Source organism: Hypoxylon trugodes (genome assembly GCF_022578975.1).
Source record: "Hypoxylon trugodes strain CBS 135444 unplaced genomic scaffold F4822scaffold_8, whole genome shotgun sequence".
NCBI classification, from domain to species: Eukaryota; Fungi; Ascomycota; class Sordariomycetes; order Xylariales; family Hypoxylaceae; genus Hypoxylon; species Hypoxylon trugodes.
In genome coordinates this window covers 928,567-939,681 of record NW_026250023.1, presented here as the reverse complement: position 1 = coordinate 939,681, position 11,115 = coordinate 928,567, and the positions used below count along the sequence as shown (strand labels likewise).

The window sequence follows — 11,115 nt, the reverse complement described above, 5'->3', positions numbered from 1 at the left end:
CAGTAGATGTATGCAGGAGCCTGGGCGATTAATCACTCGATTCCCATAATGTTTCGTGGTGTGTTGGGCATCGATGGTATGACTTGACGGTGAGTGAAGGATTGTAGGTATGTAGAGCATCTACTCGATTAATCTGACGTCAATGACGGTGTGGACCTGTATACCGACTTTATAACTTGTGTTAGTCCTCTATCGTTGACTGCGCCGCCATTTGTCTAGCTTCAATTCCCACAGCGAGTTACTAGATATGGCGGGGTGCAGAGATGACCCAGCGACTCTCAAGACTTGGGTAACAGGAAATCCGGGCGGGATTGTCTGAACTCTGGGTTCTGGATACGCTATGACCGCCTCTCTAAAGATTCTAATCCCTGAAACGCACGTGGGGAGTGTGGGCGGGAAGAATGGGTTCTATTCTGGTTCAGCGCTCAATTTGACGAACGCTAGGCTCGTTTGGTAAAGACACGGCTGGTTCTCCTCACGATAACGGTGAAAGCGTGGAATAAATTAGCGGCACTTATGACCGAAGTATTGCATTTTTGTTGAGGCTTTTGCTGGTTCTACCGTCATCGACTATGCCGTGACGATCCGTCAAAAATTCTCCGAGCTAACCCGTCTTCTCGGTAGTAAGGCGGAGAAAGATACTAGACGCTTGGCGAAGTGTTCCTTTAAACAATAGTGCAAATGGAAGAGACATAATCGCGCCACAATCCATCTTGCGAGGATCCGTTCCTACTGTAACCATCGTAGCGAACTGTGCGCATCGTGAGTTGTAGGTGCTTGATCCGACGGATAGATTTGCTTTCTGTTTGTTGAATCTGGGGAAGGACAGATTCGGTATTGGAAACGGGTAGCCAGATCGTCGTGGGGGGTCATCATGCGGTGGGAATTAGTAGACCTACGGCCGGTGGCGGTGTTGGAACATGCATAGAAACGAATCATCCTGTTTGTAACTCAAGTATTGATAGTTCATCCTATCGGATCATCGAGTTGGCAAGCCCAGATAATGCGACCAGTCAAACCTGACCTGCTACGTCACGAATCTGAGTGGCGTTTCGATAAAGATGTTCTAGACATGCAGACGCCCCGACTTCTTCTCAGCTGGTCTTATCTGCATTTAGTAACATTCTTGACGAATCTTGGATTAGCTCTCGCGGAAACGAATTAGCATACTGTCTACTCCGGAAGTCGATTCATCAACACCGAGAGTTCCATCACTATTTTATGATCTACTTGTCCAAACCTCCTTGGCCTATCAACACGGACGCCCTACGCCCCAAATCCTACGACCTAATTGGTGTATCCGGATCCCACGAGGGGGTACTAGCGCGCTGCATCTTGACCTGCATATGCAGTGTGCGACGGTCTGTCTCCAAGGATTAGGCCGGGCCGGGGAGAGCGTCCGGCAAAGGAAGCCGTACCTATCATAGTGGATAGCAACCCAACATCGCAAAACATCAGCAACTCTAGGGGATGACGTCCGGGCAAACAAGGAAGAGATTCCTTCAATGCTTGCCCTCCTTCTTTTGAAGGGGCTTTCTTTGATTTTCCATTCGACGGTTTATCGTGAAATATGTAAGTGATCAGTATGATGGAGTAGGCTACCGTCCAGTAGAATTACTTGCGCATGCATACATACGCAGGCACACACACATATGCCCGATATAAGCTGAAGGCATTGACGTAGATAAATTTACACCCACTAGGATAATACAATGGATATTTCCTTTTTCTGGTGCAAGTTTGCGAACGACGAATAAGTCGACTGACGAAGGGATATCTATTGTACGTACGAAATGTTACACGTAATATTGTTAGTCGCGAATGAAGCTAATTTTCATGTAATGTAGAATGGGATATTGCCTTGAGAAAAAAGCAAAACATAATTGATGCCCGAGGTCGCTTGTGATGAGTCTTGCGCAGTTACAGCACCTTCATACCCCTTTTTATTATCTTGTCGCAACCGAGTGCTACGGTTTTCCTATTCCACTTTTTGTTTCTGGATTGGTATCACTTTAACTTCCTTCGTCATATATCCCCTTGATCTTAGAGGAGGCTATTATTATCCTCAATTACTGCTCGAGACATTGTAGACACTTAGCTGCTCAGTCGGTGTTACCCCCAAACACCAAGACCACCTACCCACCTACCAAGTTACACAATTCCTACGAACCATTTCCTTCAATAAGGCCCTCTTTAATTGAGACGACAACTTTCTATATATATATTTATATATAGTAAGTAGCTTGATTTGGCGTTTCGTCGATCGGCCATCCGATCTTCTTTTGTTCTGTTACTCCGGAGTTGGCGAGATTTTTTATTTTATTGTTCCCGGTCTTTTCGGCGATTATTTGCAGGTTGATATAAATTGTCGATCATTAAAACACGAGGCTCGAGCGCAAGGGCGAAGCGACACTGAATAAAATAGAGACATGAAAAAAAAGGGGGGACAAGCCTCGGATGGAATAATTGACGAATCGAATCCTTTTTCGTCACACCAAGCTTTACCCCTAAAGAGACCCCTTCACCCCCACTAAAAAAAAGAGAGAGTGTGCCTGGGTAGTGGAGGTAACCCCCCACTACCATCACTACCACCATTGTTACTGGTTCCCAAACAATTGCAAAGTTCCACTCTTCATTACTGTATTGTACATACCCCTACTGCCCGTACCGTCCGTACCTTACCTAAGTGCACTCCTACAGTTACGCGTACAGGGTCACCATACGTTATTTTAGCAGGGGTTATCCCACTATCCCATCACCGCTTGTACCTAATTCCAATCCCCAATTGCCCCAATTGTAGGTAGTAGTAGTACCTAAGTGCCCCCTCCCCAGCCATCCGGGTTATCGCCGGCGGTCAATTCCCAACATTGAACATCATCGTCAGCTTCGTCTCATTTTCTCCTCCATTTGACGTTTCAATCTTCATTTTCACGATAATCACATCACTTACTCACTCACTCATTGTGTCTTTCTGTCTGCCAACACATAAACCTGCTACCTCCTCTTTTGGGACATTCATTACGAATTCCATTCTATTTACATACTTCTACTGTGACTCTTTTTTCTATTCGGTGGCCTAATCAATTAGGACTGATTTAATTGAACGAATTGAATTGGTTTCACGTCCGAGCACATGTTTCGTCGTCCCAATCGCATCGCATAGCATCACATCACATTTGATTCCACATTTCCGACTCATATCCTGTGTCCTCCTTGACCTTGACCTTTATAATACATATATTCATACGCATTAGGCAGTTTGATCCAACCTGGCTTAGACGAAACACATAACGATTCCTCCTTCTCCTCTTTCTTTGCCACCACCATAACAATACATAACATTTAATGACAACGGTTGTCGTTTAAGGTTATTAATCAGCCTAGCTTTCGCCTCAATTCCCCTGTACTAAAAGTTGACCCAAGTTGAAAAAAAAGAACGAGGAAAGAAGGGGGAAAAAAAAAAGAATTAAGGATACCCTGTTCGTCTCACGGTTCTACCCGGTAGACTGGCTCAGTGCCTGCAAGCGCTATAAATCCTGTCTTAATACGTCAATTTTAACGGCGGTTAGCCCAAACGGGGAAGACCCGTTGCACGCTTAAGGGTGGAGTAACGCTAGGTAGAATTGCGAACCCTGTCGCCTGCAGCTTCCTTTTTTTCTTTCTGGTTTAGCTGGTTACTTAGAAAGCGAAGGGGGGTGAAAAAGTAAAAAAGAGGGAAGGAAACAAAAAGGGAAAGAAGACAGGAGCAGAAACGAGAAAATTATTAGTGGACGATTCCGTTCTTTTCATTATTATTTACTTTCACATTGCATTGCACTACTCTGTAACTTACATCACTCGCATACATCCTCCACACTTCGCAACTGCACATTTCGCCGATACATACACACATACACCCACTATCCGTACAAACAACCACTTCGCCGTTACCTCTTTTTCGACACTTACGGTCCCTACCGTGCTAAACGCCGAAATCATCATCAGAACAAACCAAGTTCTCTGCGACATCGTTCACACATATCCGACGACTCGTATTGAATTCCCTACTACGCATTTGCCTAGTTGGGCACGCGGTTGTTCATTTGAAGAGATAAACACCAAACATTTGGCAAGGCAAGGGAGAGATTAGCAAAAGGGGAGGTCGAGAGAAGAAAAATAAGAAGAGAGTCAGGCTCGCAACCCGACGACCACAAAAATGCACAACCAACAGCAACACCCACCTCCTGCACCACAACCTCCCGTACCCATATCTATCACAATCTGCGGCGATGGCGGTTGTGGTAAGTCCTCTATAACACTACGGCTAGTACGATCTCAATGGACGTCCGAATACGACCCGACCATCGAAGATAGTTACAGCATTACACGACGAATCGATGGCACAACCTACCATCTATCCCTCACAGACACAGCCGGTCAAGAAGAATACCGCGGCATGTGGGCATCTTCCAATCTTAGCGCCGATGCCTTCCTTCTCGTTTACGATATCACTTCCCACGACTCCCTTGACGCCCTAAACTACTTCAACGACCTGATAGATATGGAAGCCGAGACGCGTCTAGATAACGCGGCAAGGGCACGGAAGGCTGGTCTTAGTGCGGGTGCTAGAAGAGGTAGCAGTCACGGGCTTGGCGGTGCTGGTAGTGGCGCAAGGACAATACCACCGGTTAAAATCGTAGCTGGTAACAAATGCGACTTACAAGAATCACGGCAAGTTCCGGCGGCACAGGGGTTAGAGTGGGCGCGAAAGCGCGGTTGCGGATTTATGGAAACAAGTGCACGACTCGAGGTCAATATCGAGGAGACGTTCGCGCTCATAGTACGTCGCGTCGTTGAAGGTCGTCGCCTAGCTGAGATGGGTGTTCTTGATAACACTGAGATGGACCGCCGAGGTGTTACGAAACCCCTGACGCCACTTGGAAGTACTGATGACCGCGATACCGATACCGAGAAGCCCGCCCGAGGGGGTCTGATGAGAGGACCTCGACTAGGTGATGGTCAAAGGTTAGGGTTTGGAGGTAGAGGGAAGGATGGATTCTGGAGGAGTTTGAGGTGTTGGTAGAACCGAATTGGAGTTTTACCGTGAACCCTTGCCGGTTAGATGACTGGCCGGCTGCCTTGTCGAATGTTGAGCATGGCAAATGGATTGGAAAATAAAACACGACGGCAAGCCCCGTGAATATCGAGACGACAGACTCCAGCAAGCCAATCAAGAAAAGTTTTTGTTTTTAAGAGAAGGGGAAAAGGTTATGATAGCTAGACGCTAGTAGAGGACATCTCTGGGAACTACGGATACCTCATTAGTGGACGGAAAAGGTTATGACTCCCCGATGCGGATGAGCCGCTTCCTACTCGGCGACCAAGACCGGCGTGTCTTGTTGCTACTCGCATTGAGTTGTTGACCTTTGGTTTTGGTAGCAGTAAGAAACCACAATCAAAACTGAACGGAGTTGTCCTTTTCCCCTACCCCTACTTTGACCCCTCTTTTTACACGTTGCACATTATATCCCGAGAGTACATAGGCGTTGAGAACGGAAATGGAAGATGATTGATTACACATCGAGGGGGGTTTACAAGATACGTTTTGTTGATCTCATTCTTTTGATTGTGGTCGAGGAGATCTTGTGGTTTGGGTTGGGCGGCTTGCATGCATTCATGATAGGGGATGAAGGAAGGGCGGTGGAATGAGAGGACTTGCAAATAAAAGGCTTCCCAGTACACAGTTCTAGTACATACGTTGAGTTGCCTACATGGCTTCGCGTATCATAATATGGAAATTCGTTCTATTTTCATACATCTATATGGCATTGTGCTTTGTAAGGACGTTCAGGGCTGGGCGTGAGGGTAGGTACACGATCTAGGCTTGTCTGAACGTATCCAACCCCACCCCTATGTGCCCAATTTACAATTCGACCCAAGACTTCGAGCTGGACGATAAGTTTTTAACTATTCAAATTCGATTATTATCTATGACCTATCTAACTATTTCTGCTTTCTACTTACTAGCCAGCCAGCTATTCCATCCATTTCATCCTCCAATAACTACTACCTAGGTATCTCAATATCCAATATCAAAAGTAAGAAACAAGAACATAACAAAAGAAACCCAGCAATTCGCTCCCTGCCCGATATTTCCCTTTTCCATACTCTTGTCTTCATACCTTCGTAGATTAATCATTCGGGTCAACCAAAATTAAAGCAAAACAAAATAAACTAGAAAAGGAGGCACTATTATGTGAACGCCACCCACGTCATCACCCCCACCACTACCGTACTCCACAAAAAGACAGCTTCTACTCGGATTCCTATCCTTCCCACTGCGCTAGAAGCAGGTAGTATAAACTCAGTCTGCGACGCAGTCGGTCCCATAGGAACACCCTCTCTCGTCCTCGTCGGCGTGGCGATAGCTCCTATTCCACGACTTGCATCACCGCCCGCAATAGCTACGCCCGCGAGATTAGAGCTGCTGTTGTTGAAACCCCAACTCATACCGCCGTAGTTTACACCTGCGCTCATGCCGTTGGCTATGTTTTGCTGTGGTGGGGATGGGGGTTGGGATTGGGGGTATGGGGAGGGGGTGTAGTATGTGGAGTAGGATATTTGGGGGCCGTCGTAGTGCGCTTGTAGTGGTGATGAGGGGGGAGATGGGTTGGCGTGGATGTGGGGGGTTGGGAAGAGGGTTATTACTTCCGTCGTTGTTGCGCCGATTGTGCAGTCCTCGGCCGAGGGTTCGCAGGATGTTACGGCGTAGATGCGGGTTGAGCAGGTTTCTGTGGCGACGACTTGGTGCTCTTCGGTAGTTATTGTTGCCACGCGGGTTGCTGCTGCGACTGGTTTTGTTGTGGTATGGGCATGTGTCTCCGGCTGTGGATGCGGATGCGGATGCGGTGGAGCAGGGGCTGGAGGGGCAGGAGATGGAGGTATGATATCGCCGGGGCAGAATGTTGCGACGATAGTTTCGTGGCTGGTCGTTACCTTTTGCCCGTCCATCGTGTACACTGCATGTCGGATCATCGTACTCGTGAATGTCTCCGTTGCAGTCGATGTCTCGAAGTGCATTTTCCGAATATTGACATCATCGTCATCATCGCAGTCTTCATCCGGGGTAGCGCTGGCTTGCTTCTGAACAGCGACCGTTGTAGTAGCTGGAGTGGGCGGCGGATCATCCGATGACGGTTTAGTCGGAGATGCGGGGCGCGCTACGGCAGGCGGTTTGCAGGAGCCCGGGATGTCGGCCGCGGCATCGGGACCGGCAGGAACGGCAACGAGATTGGATTCTTCCTTACATCGGATGTAGTTCGCCATGTAAAGGGCATCGTTGCTTTGGTCAAAGGCCACTTTGATGAATGTTAGTGCCATCACTTCTCACTATCTCTTTGTGTAACGTTTTTGGAGAACGAACTTACCATAGGCTCCTCTCAAAAAAGTATCACCCAAGATCCACACCCCAATATCCCCAGTATACCAAGCGCCGAGGAAGCACTGATCATTTCCACCATACCAGATGAAGTCGCTGTACGCGACATTGATCACGACCGGAGCACCGCCTTCGCCCGCGAACTCGAAGTCCAGAGTGCCGCCCGCGGCTTCGTCACGTAGGGAGCATGGTACGGTGTAACCGCCGTTACCGTCAGATTTAGAACCCGAAAACTTGGCTGCCAGTGCGGATACCATAGACTCAGGGAGGAGTGAAAGCGTCGTACCGGAATCAACAACAACAGGAAGAGGCATATTAGAATCGGTGATTGGCTCGCTGGCGACGAGGGAAACGGCATTGTCGGATCCAGAGGCAGGGGCAGAGTCGGGCGTTTGGAGAGTAAGCGAGTTAAGTGTTACAACGTAGTGTCTATGTGAGTTAGCGAACAAAATCCACCGATGCTATTTTTGTTGGAGGCACTCACGGGTCCGAAGGATCGGTAGGTACTTTCGCTAAGTTACCCGAAAACTTGTTTGTGTCGACGCCACCAAAGACCATTTCTCCCGTGACGGCCGCTATATTAACATTTGTCAGCATATACACACATCACAGCCTAGAGCTCGACGATAATTGTACTTACCTGTACCACCAGGCTGATCACCTAGATCCAAGCTGAACAGTTTGCTGTTCGTGTACCCCTGAGCGGCCAACGAATCGACGACAGAAGAATACTCAACAACGCCACCCCCCTTACCACGACCTAGCCCCAAAATACCAAACCAAACATCACTCGACGTGTTCGAGACACCGAATTGCTGGTCTTGAACCCTTGCGCCTTGAAATTAACTTCATTAGCAACTCGCCCTTACATATTGTTAAGGGGTGGGCTTACCCGAGATATACACGTCGTCTGTGTAATAGCTGCCCGACGCACTGCCCTGTCCATATTGAATCCCAAAATTCTTGTTGAGGTTCTTCGCCGATGGGGACCGAGCTGGATCGTAATGCCCGAAAGCATCACAGTAATCCTTCACATTCGTCGAGGAACAGTCCGGATTAACCCATAACTCGAACGAACCCGTATCAATTAACACGCTGACTGATTGAGGGTCATCACCAGTGCCCATCGTCACTACCACCACATTAGCAAAGTCCCAAAGCAGTCCCAAAACCAGAAGAAAATGGCAGAAACATACACTCAGCAAAATACGCCGCGCCATAAACCCCCAAAACCTCCGAATTAAAATACCGTCTAGCCAAACTCGGCGTCCCAACACCCTGATGCTCAACCCGTCTCAACGGAATCGACAGAACCTGGGCCCCTCCCTTATAAAAATTCGTCGCGTTCGCCGGTACATTGCTCGTAACATTACTAAACGCGGGCGCCGCCTGTCCGGTCCAAACCAGCAACCCCGTCGCCGATAACGTGAGAAATTTGGAAAACGACATGCTTCTGCGTGGATTTCGCTTTCCTGGACGCAGTAGCAAGAAGACTTAGTCTCAAAAGAAAGAGAGCGAGAAAGTCAAAGGGAGATATTGTAGGGGCATGGTGGAGGGTATATCAGTCACGCTGGTATGGAATTCGAAAGCGATAACTAGGCGATGCGGCTCACTAGTCCGATCGCTAGTTTCGCGGGAGATTACTTGGTTGAAGAATGTAGGGCACATGCTTATGAGACATTCTATATTCTCCGTTGCTGTGCGTGTGTATAGTGAAAGCGGGTCTAGTCCTGAGACATTTGGGTCGATATGGCAACGAATTGTTCTAGACGAAGGGAAGGTTAATCGGCTTCATGCCAGAGGATGGCTTAAGTGTGCTTCCTTTCCCCCGGGATAGATGTCTGGTATGAGATCCCGGTTATCGGTAAATGATCTCATCGTCGATGAGTAGGTGAGATAGCTATTCACTACGTCGTCATGGCCAACGAGATTGATGAGACGTATAATCGAGATCAAGCTGATGTTTGAGAATGTGTTATATAAGTATATTAAATTAGGTAGACTGCTTTCTTATATCAGCAGTATAGTAGATGAGTACGATCATCCAGCGTCCCAAAGGGATGAGTAAAGGTGTTAATCATGGGAAGGGCGACATTTAAAATTAATGGGAGGGACTTAAGAGAAGGGCGTCAGTCAACTCATGAAAATCATTGTAAAGCAGACAGATAGACCTAAATTATCGAGGGCGGTGCTCAAACATGCACGGCATCACAGAAAAATAAAAGGAAGAAACCGAATCTAACTGTATCATCAAATCACCCACCTAGCAGCCGTCGCCATTGCCGCTGCTGCTCCGAGCGCCGTAATAACCTTAGACTCCCTCCCTGAATGCCAACAAGACGCCCACGCGATCCCATGCAGATGCTATCTGCGCGTATGCTTGCCTGTCTGCTTGTGTGCTCATATGTGTAATGCAGGAGTATGCATGCTCCGGTGATGCTAGTAATGCAATAGTGAAACATCTATGCCTCATCCTCGTCCCTCGAGTTTACCCAATCGCGCCATTGCTTGTATGCGGGGTACTGCAGTGACTTCTTCCTGCCTTGATATCGGACAACCTTAAGGTCAACGCCCTGCCACTTGTCCTTCTTACCGACCCAACCGGCCTTACGCATGAGGCTGACCAGCGTCTCCTCTTTCGTCCAGCCCTGTTCCGCGGCTACGTCTGGTAGGTAGGTAGCACCGTAGCGACGACCTCGTTCCGTGAAGCTGATGCGCAATCCATGTGTTCCGATCTCCCAATCCATAGCATCGGCGCAGTCCTCGAAGTCGGTCAATAATGTTACGGCGACCTCGAGAGATGATATTTCCCGCTTCGAGATTGGGTCGAATCGCATATCGTGAACTGCGGATGTGATAGCATAGGAAGATAGTCCCTCATCTAACTCTTGGGCTTCGAATGTGCCGATGCATCCTCGTAGAGAAGTATGACCCGATCGAGGTGAAACGGTGTTCCACGTTACGAAAAGGGGTGATTCGGTAATAGCGTCTGCTAGGGAATCTGTGGATGTTGCGGCGGTTTCTGTGGTAAGGGATACGGTCGAGTTAGAGGAGGGCGAAGACGAAGTGCTCGCGGAGGAAGTGGAGTCGGCTACTCGTCTGAGCGCTGGGATTCGTTTCTCGAGGCTCTCGGTTTTGGACGCATCTTCAGCGCCGGCTTCTGGATGTTCGTTCCAAGCTTCCTCGATCTCCTTGAGACTTAAGGGCTTGCGACTTTCGAGGTACGCGGCAAGGGTTTCGAAGCAGTACAGACAATGTGCGACGGTAGCCATGTTTGCTTGCTTGTGTGATTATTATCGGCTGACTCGGGCCAAGGAGAGGGGGAGGGGTTCGTGGACGTAATCGGTAGGATCGAGTAAAAGGTGATGAGATGATGGAGAAAAAGCGGACGACCCGAGATTTAAAAGAACAAATGAAAACCGAATCGAGTCGGTTCGAGTCGTCGCATGGACAGGAAAAAGAATATTGGATTTAGTTGTCAAGATGTGATCGTGTGATGATGTTGCGAATAATTAGAAATTAGAAAGTGAATCGGGCTGTAATAGGGAATCAACAGGATGGATAGTGCCTTGTTAGGTTGCCTGCTAGCTAAACTTTACACCCCGCTCTCACTTGCAGTTACTTAACCTTAGTGGAGTGGACATGTCGGGGAGATCCGGGAACCCCTGAATTTATTCATTCACCAGCACACCACTGCA

General features: G+C 48.2%; 3 protein-coding genes across 3 annotated transcripts; 1 reads left to right on the top strand and 2 right to left on the bottom strand.

Moving 5' to 3' along the window:
• The first annotated feature begins 4,102 nt into the window (after positions 1-4,102).
• Positions 4,103-5,275, top strand: F4822DRAFT_343532 (ras-domain-containing protein). Its single transcript, XM_051455844.1, has one exon. The coding sequence runs from the start codon at positions 4,196-4,198 to the stop codon at positions 5,060-5,062; it is 867 nt and encodes a 288-aa protein (XP_051311183.1). The 5' UTR covers positions 4,103-4,195; the 3' UTR covers positions 5,063-5,275.
• Positions 5,276-6,231: 956 nt separating this feature from the next.
• F4822DRAFT_445367 (acid protease) lies at positions 6,232-9,567 on the bottom strand (the record flags this gene model as incomplete). Its single annotated transcript, XM_051463369.1, has 6 exons — positions 8,614-9,567; positions 8,310-8,549; positions 8,058-8,252; positions 7,902-7,992; positions 7,407-7,846; positions 6,232-7,337 (listed from the first exon to the last, which is right to left on the bottom strand). Exons 1-6 carry the CDS (start codon positions 8,864-8,866, stop codon positions 6,232-6,234), a joined length of 2,325 nt encoding a protein of 774 aa, XP_051311182.1. The 5' UTR covers positions 8,867-9,567.
• Positions 9,567-11,092, bottom strand: F4822DRAFT_343408 (AMMECR1 domain-containing protein). Its single transcript, XM_051455842.1, has one exon. It carries the CDS (start codon positions 10,687-10,689, stop codon positions 9,880-9,882), a length of 810 nt encoding a protein of 269 aa, XP_051311181.1. The 5' UTR covers positions 10,690-11,092; the 3' UTR covers positions 9,567-9,879.
• Positions 11,093-11,115: the final 23 nt, after the last annotated feature.

Coding starts and splice junctions, on each gene's coding strand:
- F4822DRAFT_343532 (XM_051455844.1), top strand. CDS start 4,196: ATGCACAACCAACAGCAACACCCACCTCCTGCACCACAACCTCCCGTA.
- F4822DRAFT_343408 (XM_051455842.1), bottom strand. CDS start 10,689: ATGGCTACCGTCGCACATTGTCTGTACTGCTTCGAAACCCTTGCCGCG.